General features: G+C 35.4%; 4 protein-coding genes across 7 annotated transcripts; 2 read left to right on the forward strand and 2 right to left on the reverse strand.

Moving 5' to 3' along the window:
• Positions 1-34: 34 nt before the first annotated feature.
• On the forward strand, positions 35-9,318 carry LOC107217608 (striatin-interacting protein 1). Its single transcript, XM_015655199.2, has 12 exons — positions 35-392; positions 969-1,085; positions 1,274-1,557; positions 1,700-1,878; positions 2,090-2,403; positions 4,810-5,023; positions 5,115-5,272; positions 5,851-6,095; positions 6,219-6,446; positions 6,590-6,761; positions 6,897-7,101; positions 7,183-9,318. Exons 1-12 carry the CDS (start codon positions 288-290, stop codon positions 7,446-7,448), a joined length of 2,487 nt encoding a protein of 828 aa, XP_015510685.1. The 5' UTR covers positions 35-287; the 3' UTR covers positions 7,449-9,318.
• Positions 2,836-4,270, reverse strand: LOC124294738. Its single transcript, XM_046741573.1, has 2 exons — positions 4,191-4,270; positions 2,836-3,732 (listed from the first exon to the last, which is right to left on the reverse strand). Exon 2 carries the CDS (start codon positions 3,700-3,702, stop codon positions 2,860-2,862), a length of 843 nt encoding a protein of 280 aa, XP_046597529.1. The 5' UTR covers positions 3,703-3,732; positions 4,191-4,270; the 3' UTR covers positions 2,836-2,859.
• LOC107217609 (glucose-6-phosphate 1-dehydrogenase) lies at positions 8,209-20,314 on the reverse strand. 2 transcript variants are annotated; one of them, XM_015655200.2, is made up of 8 exons: positions 20,176-20,314; positions 11,466-11,590; positions 11,021-11,385; positions 10,569-10,937; positions 10,256-10,485; positions 9,916-10,121; positions 9,656-9,816; positions 8,209-9,508 (listed from the first exon to the last, which is right to left on the reverse strand). In XM_015655200.2, the coding sequence occupies exons 1-8, from the start codon at positions 20,192-20,194 to the stop codon at positions 9,409-9,411; spliced, it is 1,575 nt and encodes a 524-aa protein (XP_015510686.1). In that variant the 5' UTR covers positions 20,195-20,314; the 3' UTR covers positions 8,209-9,408. The 2 variants fall into 2 exon arrangements, with proteins under 2 accessions (XP_015510686.1, XP_046597526.1); XM_046741570.1 differs by lacking the exon at positions 20,176-20,314 and adding an exon at positions 14,305-14,457.
• Positions 20,176-22,135, forward strand: LOC107217610 (coiled-coil-helix-coiled-coil-helix domain-containing protein 1). 3 transcript variants are annotated; one of them, XM_046741574.1, is made up of 3 exons: positions 20,176-20,310; positions 21,456-21,589; positions 21,781-22,135. In XM_046741574.1, the coding sequence occupies exons 2-3, from the start codon at positions 21,466-21,468 to the stop codon at positions 22,011-22,013; spliced, it is 357 nt and encodes a 118-aa protein (XP_046597530.1). In that variant the 5' UTR covers positions 20,176-20,310; positions 21,456-21,465; the 3' UTR covers positions 22,014-22,135. The 3 variants fall into 3 exon arrangements, with proteins under 3 accessions (XP_046597530.1, XP_015510688.1, XP_015510687.1); XM_015655202.2 differs by lacking the exon at positions 20,176-20,310 and adding an exon at positions 20,393-20,526; XM_015655201.2 differs by lacking the exon at positions 20,176-20,310 and adding an exon at positions 21,025-21,177.
• Positions 22,136-22,625: the final 490 nt, after the last annotated feature.

Raw genomic sequence — 22,625 nt, forward strand, 5'->3', positions numbered from 1 at the left:
GATGAACCTAGATATGTAAGTTAACAATAGATGTTGGAACGAAAAGCGAACAATCCTGTAGAAGGAATAAACAAGGAACAATAAATAGTGATATTAACCGTCTCAAGTCTATGGTATTAACGCAGGGAAAGCGTTAAGTGAAGAAAAAGATTGTGAATTGTGACCCAAGATAGAAGATTTTTGATCACCGCGCCATCGGTTTTCTAAACATTTATGTGACATGTTGTATGTTTTAAAAACAATAAAAAGTAGAAACGACAACGTACAGCTGTTTAGGAAGATAGACTATGGCGTCATTTACGTTCGACACGAATTTTAACGAAAAGGGCCCCGTAATAACGCCTCGAAAATATCGTGAACTTAAGCACCAACCGAACAAAGATTATTCCGAAGTAAGTGTTCTACTTATTAATTAATTCGTTGGAAAATAGCGGTTTGTTTCTCAGAAAATTTCACTATCACTTCTCGTGCAACCTAAACCTAACCTTGTATTCATTGTATTTATGCCAAAGGTAGTCGGCCGCAATAGAATTTCAGTGATACGCGACCGCTGATTGTCAGTCAACTAGTTAGCAAAAAATTGATTCATGAATCCCTAAATTTCAGTACGATTTTCCATTTCATTTCAATTAGACTGTAATCCCGTTTTATTGATATTGTGACAAAATCCATGCAATCCACACACATGGTAGCTTAAAATGCACCGATTATGTTATAAGGGAAGTCCGAAATATCTCTCTTCGGATCATATGTCTATGACAAACTTCTAAATTGATATCGAACAATTTCTCATAAGTTTGAAATAGTTTTCAGACATTTCTAAACCTTTTTTGGTACATGTTGTGACCATTTAAAAGTGACATGATATTTAACAGCAATTAGCCCGGATCCTCCAAGCTTTATTATGACCAGATCTCACTGCTCAAGTTATCAGCGCAAAGTCTTCATCTTTATACTTATTCTTTCAGGATGACTACGAAACTCCTGACTTGGATTTCGTCTATGACGATGCTGACACCCATGCCAATGAAATTGCAGAGCTGTATAGTTATACAGAAAAACATGAGCTCATGTATAATCTTAAAGTAATATATCTTCACTTTGAACGTATAAATATTGAATTAGATTTAGATTATGAAATGATGGATGAAACTATAAATCAAATCATGGCTCTTTTTTAAAGTAGATATATATGCAAAATACACATCTCAATTTTTGAATCAATGCAAATGTTGGTTATTATTTTGAATATTTTTTGCAACCATTGCTTCAGGCATTTGAAGAGCAGATGGAACAGTACAAACTGCAACCTTGGTGGCAAACACATCCAACCTCACAGCAGAGATCTATAATTTACAAGCTGCTGGACCAGCTTGAAGTGTCGAATAAGCAGATCAGAATGAAAGCTGCCTGTGCAATTCTCTACCTGGCTCAAGGATCCTGGGCAGAAGTACAGTCAGACAAGGAACAACAGGACTGGACGAGGACGAATGTCATGCTGCTGTACGAGGCTGGAGTCTTTCCAGCATTTGTGGAATTGCTCAACATCGAGATTGAGTCAGTTTGCTAGCTTTTTTAAACTCATAGTCTTTCCTCTGTGCGTCGTTTTTGTACCTGGTGGTAAATTTTATAATTACAATGGGATCCAGGAAGGCTCAGGCTATTACCAATATTATTATGCTTGCCTTTTCATTTCTAGAAACAGTGCAGCGGCTACGTCAGCTTCACGGAAGTTGGCTGTGAGTTTGGCGGATTCGGTTGACCTCAGAGTGATTCTATCTGTTCTCTACATCATTACCGAAGTGATGAGGGTCGAGGCTCTTGATATAGAGAAGAGTCCTTACAAAAAAAATGTTGAAGCTTTTAAGGAAGAACTCAGTACGTCAAATTCTTGAATTTCTCTACTCAATTTTCAAACCAACAATCTGTTCCTTCCTCTAATATTTCTTCTGTCTTTTGTTTTGACAATCTTTTCTTACAGTTCTTATTGTCCATCATAATTAAAAATACACCATACTCTGATTGCATAAACCTTTCTTAGACTGCTATAAGTGCTACAAAAGTGTTTTTATTTTCATTCTGTATATAGTAAATCCATACGGAGAAGAATTACTGGCGGTGAAACTTCTCGGAATGGCAACACGGTTTTGTAGCGGTTCGGCGTCACATTTCCCCATGAAAAAGGTCCTTCTGCTTCTCTGGAAAGTTATCCTAGTGTCGCTTGGTGGCATTGAAACTTTAAGGGAATTGAAAGCCAATTACAGAGCGGAAGCTGGATTGGATATTCAGGAGGAAGACACGATAGAAATCGCCAAGGGAATGAGATCTTGTTCGCCACCTGCTAGCGCCGCTGATCTGCTTGAAACACAGAATCAGAAAAGAAGCGGTCGATCTTTCCGTAGAGTAAGTTTTTTCATTCTACTTACCTTTGATTATTCTTCGGTTATGTGCTGTATATTCCTTCTTCTTGAGCTGATAAGCAGATCCGTTTGGTCTTTTGGTCATGTGGACTTTGAGCGTATAAATCAGATGCAATGTGATCATTGAGCGAACTAGGTCTTGCAAACGTGCGTTGTTGATATTCCTGTATAAGCTACCTGTTTTACTTAATCCTTAAAGAACACATAATGTTCGAAGTGAAAACTTATAATAAGCAATCGAAAGGCTTCGTATGATTTTAGTCAATCTATATATTTGATATTCTCAACAAGTTGTTTATACGAATACAATAATCTTCGTATTAATTGGAACAAAAAAGCAATTCATAATCTTATATAAAATGTAGAAATAACAGAAACTTTGATAAACCATATAGGCTAAATAATATACGGAGTCTGTATGGATTATGCATCGGAAACTTTAATTTACCATCTGCAAATATTCAATAATTTGGTTTACATCTTTTTGCTGTTTTATAACTGTCGGCTTGCCATTCACCCTTTCTTCTATCAATGATATTGTCGCATGTTTCCCATCATGTCTATAGGTGCTTACGAGTAAATCGTAAGATATTCCTGCATGTGACAACTGTCTCATTACGTTCTGTGATACGAAACCGTTCAATGGTCGAAGCGTTTTTAACATTCCTGCAACTGTCTCATTGTCCCAGAATCTTTCTAAAGCTGCTGAAAAACTTTTCCAGCTGGTTAAAATTTCTTCTTCAGATAAATAGCATCTGGTTAGCTCTTCTAATAGATAAACATCATCAAGTGCATTATCAGGTCCTCCAGGTCTCCCAACTAATTTTCTGTCTGCCATGTCATGTAACTTGATACTTTTGCCTGGAAATTCTCTTTTGAAAAGCGGTAGCGTGTCCGCAAAACCGTCGATAATTTCATCAGCTTTCTTCAGAACGCCTGCATTTCTCATAGCCCGAAACAAGCGAGGTGCGTCGAATTTAAAACAGTTGTGCGCAACCAAAACACAAGGCCTTCCGAAGTTTTGAAGATACATAAGCATATTTATAATCACTCTGGATAAAGGATATGATCGCACCCTTTTTCCATTCAGCAGTAGTTTTCCATCCACATTACTAAGACCAGTTAATTGAGTTGCCATCCAGGTCACTTTTTGAGTGGAATTAATGTATTCGTTGAATACAGCATTACTACACTTCATCGCAATTTGCAAAATGTCGCACGACCTTCCCAAACCAGCAGTCTTAAGGTCAAAGTAGACCAAACATTCTTCATCATGTCCCATGGCAATTTTTCGCAAAACCACTGATGTATGCTGTGAACATATTAATAAATACAATTTTTATTTTTTTATTTCTGTGTGCTGACAATTGATCCGTTCTTGGTTGCGAATTCTTTTCTGAACAACTGTTAACACCATTGATGAGGTATAAATCTCAATTCTTGTCCAAACTTCACGATTTCAGAGTTGATTGTAACTAAATATTTTCAGAATAATACGCAAGACTTTCGAAAAAATAGTTCATAGCGGTTTTTTTTTTCAGAAACTTCCATATCCGTAGTTTAAATAACAACAAACTGTAGCATGTAACAAGTCCTTGGTAGTTTAGAAAAAAAAAATTGATCACAGGGTTGTACAGATATTTTTAGACAAATTTTTAGGAAAATTGTCAGTTTTTGTAACAGTAAAAGCAAAGGAAATGATTCCAGAAAAGAATTATTCCACTTCGACCTATTTTAGTTTATCAGATATCGAATTTTGAACGTATTTACCCGAAAATAAGATGTTCCCGAATATAAGACGTATCCGTTTTCAAAGATGTTACATTAGAAAACAAATCCTTACACTAGTCATATACGTGCGACACAATCATAATGCTTTGCTCGTAAGCGCTGCTGGGTAAAGGCAATCTCTGAACACTGTCTCTCTTGTTCTGCGCTGTGATTGGCTAAGCGCGCTTCACGAGCCAATCACAGCACAGAGCGAGAGGTATAGTGCAGTGATGCATATCTATGCATGACCTATTACCTCGATGAGAACAACGCGCGGTATTCGAAACCATTCTGTACTGACTAAGCATCACCCACAACCGGACTTACAGCTATTCACTATTTTATAAAACCCAGACGGCTGATTAGATATAATTGTTTTTTAGTGAAATAGATGTTCAAGTGGTGAAACTGTACAAATAGTTCACTGATTGTTGTGTTTTCGTTATAATAAAACTTCGTAATGTAGTACTATCATTTTGTGTTCCTGAGAGCGTCCACCATACCTTCCTCTCTTCAGCCTAGCCAAGATAAGAATTTGCTTGTATATTCTGGGCTTGCCATATTCGGCTTTCAACACTTCTCAATATAGTGAATATTTATCAACTACCTACTCTTACAGATGCTGATGAAACAGAGTTCATTGGACGAGCCAGAACTGGTGATAGACTTGGACGGCGCCAGGGGAAATTCAGGACTCACGGGTAACGAAGGTGACAGAGAAATGAACGAGTACGAAGAGCAGCAAGGGTTTGAGGATCAATTCCAGTTCTCAACTCCCCAACATAATCAGACTGAGTCAAGATCGAGTACTCCAGAATCTACAAAAGCAAAAGGTAGAATAAATCGACAGAAATAAAAATTAAGTTAGATGTAAAATTACTGACTCTAATTGTTTCATTGATTTCACTTCATTTGACAAAATAGTGGGACTTCCATGGATTCCTAAAGTAAGACAAAAGGATGTAGACACATTTCTTGCTGTTTCTAGAATGAAATTCGTCGGTTATAAATTGCAAGGAGATCGTGAAAGCTTGGCTGGCCTACCACAGCCCATTCACGAAGGCGTAAACATTCTAAAAAAGGTTCGTTAATAAATTAATTAAAATCATTTTGTGCCCTACTACACTTTAGATAGAATAAGAGTATTTTTTTCCTTAAAATCATTTGTTTAGTTAAATGTGTAAAATATACTATGTAATTTTATGTACTTACAGATCTCATTTGATAGGTTTGATTTCAAGACTACAAATATTGACAGTTGCTTAAATTTCACTTCATTGGAATATACAATGTATAAGAGCTCTTATATGTCTTTTATCTATGACGATTACTAGATCAGAAAGGGGGGCAAAACGGGTGATTTCACCCCTTGTAACATTACGTACAATTTCTTACAGAATATAACTGAATTGTCAGATTATATAATTCGAATGTATGTCGATATATGTTGTGCTGTTATGTGATGTAGAAGTATTTAGAAATTATTTGACAATAGAAGTATGTTACTATCAAAATTGTCTGCTGACATGCAACAAATATTTTTTACCAATGTTTTTCAATATTTTCAAACATAGTAATAAACTTGATTGCTCACATTTCCAAAATTCGTATTTCTATTGTGGACGCTAGCAGGTAATTTCGATTGTTTTCTCGTGTTTAGCACATGTACACGTCCCTGGCTGAAATACAGATTCAAAAGGAAGAAGAAATGGCTAGAAATCCGATGAGTACACCTGAGCCGATGCCGCGTCAGACACCGACTGAAATCTTATACCAAGCAATTCTGGCTAATCTTCCGCAGTATAAAATCGCGCTCTTAAAGATACTGCTAGCAGCTGCACCGACGAGCAAAGCCAAAACCGACACAATTAACATTGTGGCTGACGTTCTGCCGGAAGAAATGCCGTAAGATTATGAATTGAAAAAAAATAATTTTTTTTTTTAAGTGCCGTATCAAGTGTTGTAAGTTGGATAAAAATAGAATCTCAAACACGCTTCTAATACTCAAAATCATCTTTGTTCCTACAGAATAACTGTACTGCAATCAATGAAGCTGGGAATTGACGTCAGTCGTCACAAAGAAATAATCGTTAAGGCCGTATCAGCGATATTGCTATTGCTGTTGAAACACTTTAAGCTGAACCATGTTTATCAGTTCGAATTTATGTCCCAGCATCTGGTATTCGCAAACTGTATACCTTTGGTTTTGAAATTTTTGAATCAGAACGTGATGACTTACATCGAAGCGGAAAACTTGTGAGTTATATTTTTTCCTCGTTGTAAAGTCACCACCTGAAACATTCGTTCAATTAATATAAGAGCCCTGTTGAGAATATTTCTTTGCGTTACTCATCATCAATTATGCAATCAACTTTTCACGTTTTTCTTTCACTTTTTAGTATCCCAATCTTAGATTTCCCCTCCTGCGTAATTGGAGATCAGCCCGAACTTACTGCAGAAACACTTGAAATTGGGGATGGAAAGCCTTACTGCTGGCGCAACATATTTTCCTGTATAAATCTCTTGAGAATTCTAAACAAACTTACTAAATGGAAGCATAGCAGAATAATGGTGCGATTTTATAAGTTCGTTCTTTTAGCAAATCTCGATAATGAGAACACAGTCGATCAGCCTCGTTTAGTCTTGTACTTTTCATTTCAATATATAGCGAAATTTCACACATTTTACGTTATAATTCTGCCTTAGATGCTCGTGGTGTTTAAATCCGCGCCAATATTGAAGCGCACTTTGAAAGTGAGACACGGAATGATGCAGCTGTACGTTTTGAAGCTTTTAAAAATGCAGACTAAATACCTAGGCAGGCAATGGCGAAAATCGAATATGAAAACGATCAGTGCGATTTACGGCAAAGTCAGACATCGCCTGAACGACGATTGGGCTTATGGGAATGGTATAGAATTTTCAACCACGGATTTACCGAGTATCGATGGACGAAACACCGTTTTTTCATTACTCGATTAATGTTTTTTAGATCTTGAGGCAAGACCGTGGGATTTCCAGGAGGAAGAGTGCGCGTTGCGCGCTTGTGTAGATCGCTTCAATAACCGTCGTTACACAAACAACGTTAGAGACAAGGAGATGGAACCGATGGATACGTTTGTCACGTCGGTTTTAGGTTCGGATGTTGAACTCACAGAAGAATTCAAACAACACTACGAGTTGTGGTTACAGCAAGAGGTTTTCCAAGCCAGCATTAATTGGGACGAATTGTTACAGTCCTCAAACTATGAGGTGTAAGAATTAAATTATCAATTAAATTATATTCATTAAAAACAATTACTTATTGATATAAATCTTGGCATTCGTGCAAATAAATCGTAGGTCATAGGTCGTCATTGAAATTCACGTAATCCTGTGTATGGCTAGTCTGGGGTCAAAGAATCCCTGTAACAAGTCTTGTTTTTCAGTTGTAAATATTACATAATAATCAATACCTAGTATTATTTACATCCATGTATGTATAATGTATATTTAAGTTCAACAGTCGACCCGAAACTTATAATCCGACCGACCCTGTATCATAACCGACTTTGTGATTTTCTGTTATTCCAGTTTTTCTGAATTGTTATTATTATTATTAATCTTTATAATCATATCAACTGATTCAACTATCGCGACCGTCTCCTAACGATTCATGTTTATTGTTCCTCCTTTCTCAGCTTTTAAATGTACTCAGATGACAAAATTTCACGACAAAATTATTTTCTGGTTTTCTAAAAGTATCTTGAAAGTCGTAGTTACCGACACGTTAATGTTGATTGCAAAAAAAAAGTAATATTGTTATTATTTGTTTCTTCTGTATTAGCTTTATCTTTTAATTATCCAATTTACCACTGCTCCGGTGTTAAAACCAGAAATTCGTCTATCGATCTTTCATATTTTTCAGTAGTGCATAATTACATATATCTAAACGCATCAAATTCATTGGGCAGTTTTCTTTTTGACTAAATGATAGTGTTTGACATAATTTACACCTGAAATTTTCTTTTTTTTTTTCCTGTACAAGTATTTAATTTATGTACACAATAAGTAAAATGAACTAAACTCCGTATTCCGTATAATGAATTCGAATTATTCGTCATCTGCGAGTAGGCGTGCACACGGGACGTGCATGTATATTATACCTATATATTTGTAACTTGATAAATTTTACAATAAATCGTGGAAACATATTAATTGAATAAAATAAAGCAAACTTACAGTAAATTTATGGTATTTTTTTCTTGTGCCGTATTACGCGTACAACATTTGGCAGACGATAAAATTAATATTTCTCACGTACTTATAACTAAGTATCTGCTGTTAGATCGCAAGGGGGTAATATTTATCATTTATAATACATAAATCGATAGATTTATTTTCAATCTTTGAACTTTCAGGATTTTAATTTATTTAACATATAGTAATAGTCTCGTCTCATTGCAATTGGTCCACACAAGTCTCACACAGACGATGATAGTTAAATAGAAACAACCGAAATTTGTGTACCTTATTTATTATAAACATTCTGTGCTCAGAGTAAATGTTAAGATTATGGGTGACGGAATGTAACGTAGATTGTTCCTTTGGAGTTTGTAATAATCTTACGTACTTAGTGAGTATTAAGTTTGCCAGTATTCATCATTTTGCTTAATTTTTCCGTTGCGTAAATATTTTTCTCTACTTTACTCAACAATTTTATTGCGCATCACAGATGATCAAGTTATTGCATTCTTTTCGAAAGTTTTTTTTTCGTTTTTACAATAATGATTAACAATAACATAGCCTAATAATTATGAAATATTTAAATATGTATAAAAAATATTGTACATTATTTGTTGTCGTGGTAGGATGCATGATTTCAACTATAATGTTGATTAATTTTATTTTTTATGGCTCGTTTATGTTGAATTGATCCTTATGTAACGCTTGAAAAAAAAACGATCTATGGAATGATTTGTTTATACCGGGAAGAAATGTGCATAAAATAAAGAAATGAAAAATTCGTTGTATTTTAAGTAAACATGATTACAAAAACACCATTTTGAGCAAGCTAGGAAATAGTTTCCAGGAATGATTTTAGAATTGTATAAACGTCAATTGTGGAACGACGGAATATAAATATTAATTTCGTTGATTGTTAAAATTTTTACGGCGCGCCGACAACATTTCCTTTACTAATAAAATATTACGATTTGTGATAAAACTGGCGATTTAATTACTGATGATCAGGTTTCACCCACTTATAGGAACCATAGTACTTGAAATTGTTTTCCTTCGCTTTTTCGTTAGCTTCCTTGGGTCCTCGTGATCCGTATCTAAAGAATTGTAGAAAATTTATACCAATACATAAAATTTTTAAATTATAACTATCCATTGTTAATATTAAATCAAGTTTCAGGGCGATTAAGTTGGGAAAACTTCTTTCCTCGTCTTGTTCTGTGATCTATAAGCATTCTACATACTCGTAAGGTATCGGCTGGATGTTTTCCTTTTCAATCCGATGAAGTAACGGCGTGAAAATTCTCCAAGCTTCGGCGAGTTCATCACTCCTTACAAAGTGCATTTGCGAACCGCAGAATACGTCTAAAATTAGTCTTTCGTATGCATCGGGCAGCTTGAGCTCCTAAAATCAGAATCGCGAGGATTAATAAATATCGTTGAAGTTTTTCTCATGTCAATCCAGTTTCCAAGTAGAAATTAGTAATGGGAAATGTTTATGCACCTTGTATCTACTGCCGTAGGTCAAATCCAACTCAGTTTCCTCCATGTCAAATGTTATGCCCGGAGATTTGGTCATCATTTTAATATAAATTGCTTCTCCAGGCTGCAACCTTATCACCAATTCATTTCTCTTTGGCTTACCATCGAATATATCTCCAGGCACATCTCTGTACTGAATTCGAACCTCTGCTTTGCGCTCATTCAATGCTGAGATAAAAAATTCTGTCAGTTATCACACAGTGTCGATCTCCTTGAAGGCGATATTATTACCTCTGACGGTCAAATTCATTTCTTCAATTAGAGTACGATGACGGCTTATCAAGAATTCGAGAGGTTCCTACCTTTTCCACACCTCAGGATGAACGGCACGTCGTCCCATCTTTCGTTGTTAATTTTTACAACCGCCATGGCATAGGTTGGGGTGTTTGAACCAGCGGGAACGGTAGGATCGTCCAGGTATCCCATTCTGGCATCGGGAACGTCGGAGTTGGGGTTGCCAACATACTGACCGAGCACAACGTCGTCCAATTCGAGGGGACTTATGCATCGCAATACCTTGACTTTCTCGTCTCTGATGATGTGAAATGGAAAAAAATAATCATGAAAAATTCCACTTCATAAAGTAATCAAAATTGATGAATAAAACATGCTAACCTAATGTCATCCGGATGGCAAGAAGCGGGTTTCTCCATCGCCACCAGGGATAGTATCTGAAGAAGGTGATTTTGCATGACGTCTCTTATGATGCCGAACTCGTCGAAGTACCCGCCTCTTCCCTGAGTCCCAAACGGCTCTTTGAAAGAAATCTGAACCGAAGCTACGCTGTCCCTGTTCCAAGTTGGGCTGAATATCCTGTTCCCAAACCTCAGTGTCATCAAATTCTGCACCATTTCTTTACCCAGGTAGTGATCTATCCGGTACATTTGTTCCTCCTTGAAGAGCGACGCAAGGTGGTTAGAAAGTTGCTCAGACGAGGCAGCGTCACGTCCAAACGGTTTTTCTATAATTATCCTTGTCCAGCCTCTGGGAAATAACGATGAAAATCATTTTATTTTTGAACATAATTCTCATGAAAATATTATTAGTGTTAATTCCACTTTGCTCACTTTCCGGCCATGCAGGTACTCCTGATGTGTGATGTGGATTCTTCGAAAACAGAGGGAGGCAGAGCCAGATAAAAAAGTCTGTGAGCAGCGGCAGGTTTTTCAAATTTCTCGAGTTCCTGATTAAGCAGTTCGAAGTCTCGTCTCACGTCGTATTTTCCAGAAACGTAATGATTCAAAGACCAAAATTCCTCATACTTTCCAGCTTCCTCAGGCTTGACATTCATATACTTGTGGCAGTTTTCCCTAATGCTTTTCACTGTCAATTTACTGCGCGAGTACCCAAAGAATGTCGTCGTTTTTGGCAACAGGTTGTCCCTGAACAGCCACCACAAAGTTGGATAGATCTTCTTCTTCGCCAAGTCACCCTAAATTTTTAATGATTCACAATAATTTAAATAATTTCTATCGTATTTCAAGAATAATAATATAGATTACGTAAACTCACAGATGCTCCAAGTATTACAAAAATATGAGGTATCGAGCCGTCAAAGTGTGTTCCTTCCAGGTGATCCATCGTAGCGGATTTCAAAGACTGCCTGATGAAAGCTAGACTTTGCTCAGTCGTTGTTTCTGCAACAGAAGACAGAAAATCAGTAACGATTATTTACCTGAACATTTATTCAAGGTTTGAAACTGCTCGGTAACATTCTTCACTATAATAAAAAAGTAAAACTTTCATGTTTCTTAGCCAACTTACAATAGGGATGATATTTAAAATGCATTGCAAAACATTTTTATGCTTTACAATTTTTCATGTAAAAGAAGATAAAATCTAATGTTATATTGTTAATTATAATGTATAAGGTAAATGAAAATCATGGTTGTTTTTAAATAATGGCTTCCACGTATCGTCGATTATGTAATAAGCAGAAAAAAACGAAATGTTTCTCTATCAGGTAAGTATGAACTACCATATAACAAAGCCTGAAATCATTATCAGGCACAGTTTGTTTTATCGGAAATCAATTACTTGAGTACACAATATTTACAAGAGATGCCAAGGGATAATTATTTAATGTTGTGTATTTTAAATAAGCTGGAAATGAGTTTCGTCAATATCACGATTTTTGTTGCAAAATTATTAGCAGGACTTCAAGGGCGTACAATTACAATAGTAATACCAAAATATGACCATTAGCTGTTTACTTTAGACCATTAAACCTTCAATCTTACGCAAATTAATCATGTAAAATAACAACGGTAATAACATAGAAGTACATAACTATAAAATGTTTGATCAAGGGAACACAGAGTTTGTTAAAAATTCACATCCGCCGCAATATAAAACGTCTATAGATAAAATGAATAATTAAGTCTGTGATAAAGACTTAATGACTCTCTTGAAACATCAATCATAAATCCAATCTTCAACTGCCTTCAAGCATTGCAGAGTTTTTAGTTTGCAATCAGTAATTTCACTGGCGGTTTTTTTTTTTTTTTTTTTTTTTTTTTTACAGAATAAGTAATCATTCTTTTTTTGTCCCAATGCAATTATTGGCAAGATTTGCGATTTGTAAAAGTAACAATGACAAAATTAACTCTGAGAGAAAATTTGTTCGACGCTTTTTAGATGGGAATTCGAATGTTTGAATTATAAAAGAAAAATTCGATCCACGATCAATTCAACATCGATATTTATTATTCGACAATATGCTGATATAATAATAGATAGATGAAGTTTTACTTATCGTTAGACAAAGAGAAATCAATCGTACGATTCCGAATCTTGTGACAGCACTTTTATGAAATAATAGGTCGCTGTGTTTATTTATTATTAAGAATACAAACAAATATCATAGTCATAGACGATTAAGAATTCATCGAGAAAATTTTCGGTGACGTGTTAAGACGACTTGAGTTATGTGTGTATAGGATATAGGAATTGCTTTATTGACTACAATGAATATTGCATGGGAAGCGATAGTCTGTTTTCTAATTTGCATTCGTCACTTACGCAATACGCATATAAATATTATACTTATTCGAGAATACGATTAGACCGCCTCATTTCGCGATATTCGAAATTCAAAATACGAATTCCACACACGTAACCTGCGTCCAAAACTCAAGTATATGTACATACAATGTAAAACAAAACACGCGTGCCTATTATAATTATGTACGGTGTAAAGAAAATCACGCTATGAAAGAAAACAAACCTCGAATTTTACAGAACTCTACAATTTAGGTACATATCTATAAATTGTTAACTTTTGCCTCGTTTAATTGAAACAAAGTATACCGAATATGATCTTAAATCTAAACAAAGATCGATCGTCTTTTTTTTTTAATCCTGACCCCTGATCGGATTTTAAATTTATTTGAATCGAAGAATAAGAATTAAATGAAAGAAACAAACCAAGATGCCAAAAGAAAACGAAAAAAAGCATATCAAGCGTAGAAATTATTTTCGAACCACAACAAATATTTAGCCAACGTGTATCGGGCATTCCACCCAAATCACTAAACGGTTGACTGCGATAATTTTTAATTTCACCATCAATTTTTTCTACGTTATTACGACCTTTGGAAAGCTTCCAGACAAATTTTCAAATTTTTTGTAATCACTCGTCTTTACCCTATGATATTTTAACCCCATCTCAAAAATACCTAAATTCATGTTTGTGAAGCAAGAAAAAAAAAACGTGAAAAGCAACCGCTCGGGAAACAAAATTCTCATTCTTTTTTTTTCTACTGCACTTTTTAATTTCGTAACTCTGTTCGGTATGTGACTTTAAACGTGGATGTTAAAAAAATCAAGTCAACATTAAGCCTGTATTATATGGAGCATTCCATGACATTGCGATCAAGATTCTACATCGTCGTCTCAGATTGGCTTTGTAATTTTTGTATGAAAGTACGTAATGAAAAACGCAACCACAATTTTTTTCCGAATTTTTCGACTCAGCAACACTGAAGTATGATTTAAAAACTTGAAAAAAAATAACCCCCACTTTCTTAAAACTGAAAAAATTCCTAAAAATCCTATTAAAAGTAAAAAATAATTTGACACCCATTAGAGATGGAGATTTCATAACTTCAAAAGATAAATAAGAAAAATTAAAAAAAAATTAAAAATTATCATTATTGGATTGCAATTTTGACATAACAATGAACACAAAAGCCAAATATATGGGTGTAATGTTGACTCGATTTTTTCTAACATTCACGTTTAAAATCGCGCGCCGACAAGAGTTACGAAATTGAAAAGTGCAATAGAAAAGAAGAAAGATTAAACCGAGTGATTGCTTTTGAATTCTTAAGATAACTTCCTTGATGCTCACAATCAGCTCAGACGACACTCAGGTTTAAAATCGTGCGCGTTTGCCGGTAGCATCGAGGCGACTGAATTCGTACGCGCCAATTGTGCCCGGCGGTCGAATCAAAACCAATTTTTGCAAACTCATCCGGACGCTTCCGCATTAGACAATAATGAGATGAAGGATTATAAAATCGGCAAAAGACCGGGTTGTCCGACAGTCTGCAATCTCGCGATTGGTCGTTACCAAGTAATCGTAAACTAGCGTTTCTATTTGCGCATGCGCAACTGCGAATTGCTGTAACGAGTAGGAAACTCGCGATATTATTGTTATTCCAAAATTGTAAATGATGCATCAAATGGTATGGAAAAAAACATACGATGTAAAGGCAAACTTTGGACGAGAATATTGTAAGCCGTTTACGTATGATTAAGGTATATAAATATAATTATAATTGGAGGCTATATATTCCGCAGACTTTTTTTCAAGTAGATGGTTTTCAGTGATTGTTCCTTTTCCATTCTTGCAACGAAATTCCTTGTTACAATCTTTCTCCAATCGTTAAAATCTTGAATTTTATCATCAAGCAAAGCTGCGATACGTCAAATTTTGCACAGTGCAGTTATCGATGATAAGATTTACGATACTTCGATTAAAACTTAGGACAGAGCGTAATATTATGATTAATTGTTAGTGGTGAGAGGAACCTATTTGTGGTAATTGTGACATAATTTCAAAGTTATAAGAAATTTGAAAGACGGTTCGTGTCTTCAGCGATTACGTAATATCTCTCTACGTATGCCTACATTGTTTGATCATAAAAATTAACTGCTCGCTACATCAGCGAATCTCATTTCCACTATATGAAATTATTTTACAACGCTTCGTTAAACCGATTTACAAGGTATCAGCTATCTTTCAAAAATCGTTAAAGCGGGAATAGATTTATATATAAAAAATCAAGTACGGGCTTAGCCGAGCTTGACTTACAAAGGATCTGAACGACGCGATACTTTCTCGAATATACGTATTAGAGATTTAGAGAGAAGTTAGTAACGTTGTCGTAACAAAAGATTGGGAAACGTTTACTAGTTTTTTTTCAATTTTATAATGACTCAACGAACTAAGATTTCAAAACATGAATACCTCTTGCTTTCTTACGGTTAACTAAATTTCAGAAAATTTCAAAGTTGCGAAATAATGGTTTTTTCCTCAACACAAATTGTTCCAACAGCGTTACTATCTTCAACATGATGATTTCCTTCTATTTTACCTAATCGCAGAAGATCATCAGGACTGTTAAAATGAGCGTGGACTGATCCGTTCGATTTGCATTGATCAAGGTACGATTATTTCAATTTTCCATATTATCGTAAAGAGAAAATTTTCAATCTACGTTTTGCAAATAATTTATCAAAAAGTTTGAACTGAACATTAAATGACTGTAACGACATAACTTAAAATCAAATTTTTCACGTACATGTATATAAATTAATTTAGTACCGCGGTCGAAAGCGAAAATTAATTTTACCCAGAAGTCACCGTTAATTTACCCTGACAAAATAAAACAATAATTTACAAAAAAAAAGAAAACAAAAAAACGAATTGTTACAGTTGACTGTGATAACGGCGATTAATTAATCATATGTTTATTCAACTTTCGAGTATACGATTAGTGAGTGATTGTGTTGCACTCGTGTGTTTATATGATTAGAAAAATTGAAATAAAAAATGTACAGCCGATTATCTGTACGGTATACGAAAGCGTGAAACACGTGATAAGATATAGATTCACGATGTACTCGTATGTACAGTATAGGCGTAGAGTTACATTACACACGTATAATATGATACGTTAATGTATATTGTAGACGAACCTAATCCGTAATTTCGAACTTGTGTAAAAATTTACATACACAATTTACATTTCGCAGTGTAGGTCAATAAATACATTGACATCTATAATCGTAACATTAACCTCAAGTTCACTGTCATCATCATCGCGTGAATCACACGTGATCTTATACTGCTAACCCCTGTAAGCTCAAAGAACTATAACAGATTTCATTTTTCAGAACACGCAAAGCTAAGAGAGAGAGAAAAAAAAATAGAGAATAGAAATTGCGTGGGAAATAGTATATTGTGTAACAAGGAGGTAAACTCGGCCTCTTCGAGCTCAACGTAAATTTGTAATGCGAGTCGCAAGTGAGCCTAAGACGAATATTGCGAATACGCGAGGCGAAAAGAGCGTTGCCTCCTTGTTGCACACGATTCTTTATATAACACGTGTATGTTACGCGTTCTTACGCGAAGCACGAAATTGAGGTTAGGGTCGCGTAACGTCAGATTAGTTCGCGGCCGCGCATGCGCGAAGTACAGAAAAGAACACTTCAACTCCTAGGACAAAAGTAGTCTTTTCAGTACTTCGCGCATGCGCATTCGCAGACTGACTCTACCGTCATAGAAACGGGTACTTTGAGTACGGAAAACACGCATGAAAAAACGCGTAGAACATGCTCGCGTTGTATAAAATCTGTTATAATCGAACTTGAAGATTTTTTCAGCCAATCCAATTATGTTCTCTTTTATACGTTAATAAAAACTACCGGATTTACTCATTTTGCTATTATAATTATAATTTGCCATTTACGATACGTAAGCTTGACCTCTAGCCGATGGCGATATGATATTGCGCATGCATTTCAAACGCGATGAAAGATCATGCAGGATATATTACAGAAAATAGAAATATTCGTCGTGTACCGCTTAATTCAAAGTGCACAGAACGTTTTGCATAAACAGATAAACCGCAAATCATTCCGGAATTTCCAACCACCAGATGTAAAAATCATTCGAGAAAATGACATGAACCGATTATACTAATCGCCCGATTTACACAAGTTTTAGTAAAAAAAATGGTTTTTTTCATCAACTAAGTAGATAAGATAGAAGAGTTTTGGAACACAGTTTTAGTATCACTTTGTAATCACTTTTTTTGAAGATAATATATTTTTTTTTTTATATAAAGAGATTTAGAGAGCTTGAGGAGAGGAGGAGGAGGGGATGATGCGGTCTCTCTCTCTTTCTCTCCCTCTCTCTCTCTCTCTCTCTTTCTCTCTCTTGCATAAACGAGAGTAAAAAAATTAGATGTTTAAAAAAAAAGTGATAAAAACTGTGTTCCAAAACTCCAGGCTATGATATAACAGGATTTAGAGTTGGGATGACTGAATTAATGAATCATTAAAACTGAATGATTACTTCTCATCGTGTCAAAGGTGACGCTGGAACGATCCAACCGACGAACCGTGATGAACCAATTTTCAGCGATAAAACGAGAGAGAGAGATTACAGACTTCGAGGCGCTGGATGCAGTCACGCGATTTTTAAACTTATCTTTTTGCCGTTATTGTTGTTCCTCCGAACTCGGAAATTGGCCAATTACATGCCATAACGCGTTACATCCGCTCCAAATTATGCACTCAACATATAATTATCCGAAAAAAAATTTCTGCAACATAGAGTAAAATTGCTCTTTAAGAACAATCACGGATTTTTGATATCTTTGTTTTTTTTTTCTTGTTTTCGTTTGTTTTCATAAACGTTCATGTTTCTTATACTCGGAATATAATCTGAAATGAAAATAATCACCTAATGTTAGAAAGTAATCTTTACACGCTTGTTTGATAACGTGCAGAAATATTAACGATTGCCAAAAAAAAAAAAATTGAGCCTCGCTAAATTATTCATTGAGGAAACCAAAATTCCATAGTAGTTATTACAGATGTGCGATGAATCGATTAATGATCGGTACCTTTGAGTAATTGACGATTTCGATTTAATCGTTTTTTCCATTAATCAATGAATCGGACAAACGATCAAGCGAAAAAAACGATTAACCGCACAACACTCTAGTATTTATAGAATAATTATCAAATTCAAAGGATAAAAACATCATTGAGAAAAAGTCTAAATATTTTTCGGGACGTAGATTACATTTTATTTTATAAGTAGTCATAAGCTTGGAATAATTTCACGACTTGCAGAAGAACCCCGAATCGACCCTGATAGATTTTAGAAAAGGAACGCTGTGTTTGTGTGGTCTCGAAAGTCGTGCAACATTAGAACGAATAATAAATTTCTTTTCTCCTCTTTGCGTCACTATAATAAGCACGAAATTAGCTCAAATTTAATTTGTTTGGTTAATTTTTATTGAATTATAGTGTCATTCATGGTCAGTCCGAAGCAGAAATATTTTAAAAGCTTGACGCCCGATCGATTGCAAGAGACACACATTAATAAATAAATCGATAGGTAGATAAAGAAGCATAAATCCGGTTTGACGTATATTGCAAATAAGTATATATATATATATACGTATGGCATGAATATTGAATCATAACTCTCGTGTTCTGCAGCCCATGACACAAAACGAATGCTGCCGCGAGTTCTCAAGGTTCGTTAAGATTTGGGTATTACACTCAAACGGTTTTCGCCGTTCGAAGTTCGAATGTAACGTTTTGGGTGTGCTGCAATACGTGTATGCAAATATAATTGTGAAGTACGTATCTACGTAGATACGTAAGTTGAGCGTTACGAAAATCATTAATTAATTACACAGGTAAAAGAAGGCTTTTTTCATATCCACACAGGCACATCCACACGAGCAGACAACCCATGCTTTTTATGCAATATGTATAACATCCGTTCATTTAGGTACACATATTACATGGCTGACGTCATCGTACCGATTATACGAAGCATATGGATGCCGTACAATAAGGGGCTTAAGGGTCTCGATTTGTCAAACGGTTGCGAGCTCAGAAGTAATTTGAAATCAGCAACTCACGACGGCCCTTACAATTTGTATTAGACCAATCAGCGACGTCCTTGTCAAACTGGCGTGGCTTTACGTATCGATCTTTTGTCGCTCTTTAGCATAATCTGTACGATACGAAACGTGGTACCGAGCAGGTTTTCTAATCTTGTAAAACACTAATCGTTAATTGGTAAAGAATTTGTTTTCTCAATTAAACGTTGCTATCGGATTACAAGTATTACGTGTCGCATATAAGAGTCCAATTTTAACGTATACGTCTAACGCATAAATCTAATAAACTAATAGTATCATGATTGGATGAAAATTTTTTCCATCATCACGAAAATCACTAGTCACACTGATTATTCATCACTAGTGATAGTACAAATGTTCGAAACAGTTTACCAGCTATTATTTGACTCGTGATACGTAAAATTTTAAACCCTGGAATACGTGGCGTACACAGAATGCTAAAATAATGTAAAATGAGGGGGAGGAAGGGCGAAGTAAAAGCTTTAACTAAAGGGACATCAAATCCTATTTATCATCGCGTCATGTATCAGGTGCTTCTTTATTCGTCAATAAATTTGTTTCGATTTTCCGTTGCTGACTGGCGAATAACTCGCAAGTCACGCAGCTCCAAACATAAGTGATAATAATGATAGCGCGCTGAATCGAGAATATAAGGTAGACCCGTTATATTGTCAAGGTTATAAGCGCGTCGCGCGATAGTCGTTCGATATTTAAAAATTATAAGTCTATTTTTCATATTTTCTTCAATTTCCCGCCATCGCTGCATCGTTCAGCCAATCGGAATCGTTCCTCGAGCAATTAGCGAGTCCAATTGCAGTCCGAAAATGTGACAACTGAAAGATCGTCTATGACGAAGGCGGCGAATCATTGAAATACAACGCCATCCCCACTCTTGACTAATGATAAATCAACCAACGACGCGTGGTGACGATTGTATTGAATTATACGTTGTACTTTTAAATTCAAACGATTCCGGAACCGGATGTTAAAAAGAAAACGACATACGTTTTTCATATTTTCGTAATTAATATATTACAGTCACTCACCTCTCGTTGAGTTCGCCATTTTACAGTGATCTACGCCTGTTCAATTTCCTTTCACGTCGCTTATTCTTTTCTTCACTCAACAGCTATAATACACGGCGAGACTTTTCTGCCTTCGACTGACAGCCAGTTGTAGTTGTAAGTCGATATAATCTCTTCCGATACCCCAACACGCTCGCTCGCAGCCCGCGATTGACTGACTCGAATTGATACGAGTCGAGAATATTATATACCTATACGAAGTTAAGTAATCTGTAGTTGCTGTTCAGGTCGTGCTTATGTCACTCTGCGTATCGTGTATAAGCGACAGTTTCCCCAGATAGATGCGATCACTTCAGGAAAGTGTGGCGATTGGTACGTATGCACGTATTAACATATACGTGAAGGTGTAATGTGTATGGGAGGCTGGCCTCGCGACACTTCTATCCTTGTCCTTGAGGGCCTTGACCGGCATCGCCGTTCCTTTTGACCGTCAAATTTGCACTCAAAATTCGGTCAATTGTTATCTTGGCATTGCTATATGAATTCAAAGGATATCGATCGCAGTTTCTACGGAGCGGGAAATTAGAAAGCGATTTTGTATCACTTTGAAAATATTCTTTCCATACGCGATAGGTGAATAGATCTGTAATTATCAATGAATTTCAAGTAAACGTCGAGTCATTTGTCTCAAGCTAATGCCGTGGCTAATTTTTAGTCAAGAACACGTGGGCGCGGTCTTTTACTTTCTGCAGTGCTGTGAAGAACACTGATATCTATATATTCTATTCTTTTTATATATGTATATATTTTATTCGACCGCTGATATATATATATATATATATATATATAAAAATATATACCCCGTATAGTAAAGAAGAACTGTGATCGAAAACACATAAATTGTACATACAGCGCACTCTGTCGCCATTTTATAAAACTAGTAATTCGTGGTTTTCACTCCAGCAAAAGACGAAAATTTTGATTTCGGAACGAGTTTGAGGTTATATTCGATCTAATTTGAAGGTAACTCGTGTATTCGCTCGGATATTCGCATGAAAACATATCAACGGTTTGATCGACATTCAGCTGACCGCACATTTTCTTCCATCTGACAATATTTAATTAAAATTTACTACGACGAAGAGAATTGATTTCACTATAACATAACCTTATTTGTAATACATTTATCGCGAAACGTTCGAAATTTAATTCAATGTCAATTTTTCAAAATTACATTAGTCATTAGACGGTATTGTTTTTTTCACACTATAAACTAGATTTAATTTCTTGTGTCAAATCAGGTTTGACGAGATGAAGATCACATCCCTGCTGAGAGGAGCTCGGACACCGCAAAATCCACTAAAGGTACCTTTTCAACCGATTCTCCCAATACATTTGAGAGACAAGGTATCCGGAAAAGGAGAGAAAACAGCAGGTTAGCAATTTTTCATAAATATTAGAATGTTTTTCGTACATCTGAATATAATTGTTTACTTTTCAATCACAGTTTCGATTTTCTTTATTGTACGCAATCTCTTTTAACAACGAATTTGAATAGCAAAAATTTACGAAGTTAAAACACACTTCATAATCAGTTATGAAAATGATATCATTTTTTTTTTACAGATGTTTCGTGTCTGCAGGAAATGGCCTTACTTTTTAGCTGTTTAGCAGAAAATGAATTCAAGGAGTCATTTTGTCCGAAAGAAGTAGAGAGTTTCCAGTCGTGCTACAAAACAAATTTGGCAAAAAAATTCCAAAAGAAACAGGAAGAAGCGCAAGGTGGCATTGGAAGAAATGTCGGATCCATATCATCAGCTACAGTTAATCGTCTTCTGCGACGATTTCCGTCTCTTTAAATATGCCTATAGACAATAAAACGAACGGGTAGTAACCATATTGTAAAGAATCTTAAGAGAGAGAAAAGAAAATCACTGTTAAATTTTTATCCAATAAATGATATTTCTCATGCCCAAGATAATTCGTTATTTGTGTCATGTTGAACGTACGTTCAAATTGTAACTTGCTGCGAGTAGTCATAAGTCGAGATATGCAGATACAAAAAGATTCCGCTTGTCATTCGTTTCTTTTTGTGGGTAATTTTATTGGGAAAATAATTCAGACGGATTGATTTGAAAAGTATTAACATACAGTATTAATAGAATATAAAAAAATTATCAAGTATGTATTTGTCTACAGGTCGATTACATTGTGTTACAAATAACGTTATAAGCTCCGAAAATTTGACGTTAGTTCATAAGCTATGTAATTAAAATATGAAAAAAGCATAGGGCTGCTAGAAAAAAGTTGTTCAATTTCACTTCTCTTTCCAACAACGTTAAATAGTCAATCTAAACCCCATGCAAAATATCGACAAGATGACATTTTAAATATGGTTTATCTGATTTCATGAAAACAGTATCCAGTGTTTTGAAAATTAAAGATGAAGGGATTGCTTGGTAGCCTGTAGT

Source organism: Neodiprion lecontei, chromosome 5 (genome assembly GCF_021901455.1).
Source record: "Neodiprion lecontei isolate iyNeoLeco1 chromosome 5, iyNeoLeco1.1, whole genome shotgun sequence".
In the NCBI taxonomy this organism is placed as follows: domain Eukaryota; kingdom Metazoa; phylum Arthropoda; class Insecta; order Hymenoptera; family Diprionidae; genus Neodiprion; species Neodiprion lecontei.

Bases quoted from the DNA above. Each gene is read 5' to 3' on its own strand.
- LOC107217608 (XM_015655199.2), top strand. From the start codon at position 288: ATGGCGTCATTTACGTTCGACACGAATTTTAACGAAAAGGGCCCCGTA. The intron at 1,086-1,273 runs GTAATATATCTT...CCATTGCTTCAG, and splicing joins AGCTCATGTATAATCTTAAA to GCATTTGAAGAGCAGATGGA. The intron at 1,558-1,699 runs GTCAGTTTGCTA...TTTCATTTCTAG, and splicing joins TTGCTCAACATCGAGATTGA to AAACAGTGCAGCGGCTACGT.
- LOC124294738 (XM_046741573.1), bottom strand. From the start codon at position 3,702: ATGGGACATGATGAAGAATGTTTGGTCTACTTTGACCTTAAGACTGCT.
- LOC107217609 (XM_015655200.2), bottom strand. The intron at 11,386-11,465 runs GTGAGTTTACGT...TTAAAAATTTAG, and splicing joins TTGTAATACTTGGAGCATCT to GGTGACTTGGCGAAGAAGAA. The intron at 10,122-10,255 runs GTAGGAACCTCT...TTTTTATCTCAG, and splicing joins CATCCTGAGGTGTGGAAAAG to CATTGAATGAGCGCAAAGCA.
- LOC107217610 (XM_046741574.1), top strand. From the start codon at position 21,466: ATGAAGATCACATCCCTGCTGAGAGGAGCTCGGACACCGCAAAATCCA. The intron at 21,590-21,780 runs GTTAGCAATTTT...TTTTTTTTACAG, and splicing joins AAAAGGAGAGAAAACAGCAG to ATGTTTCGTGTCTGCAGGAA.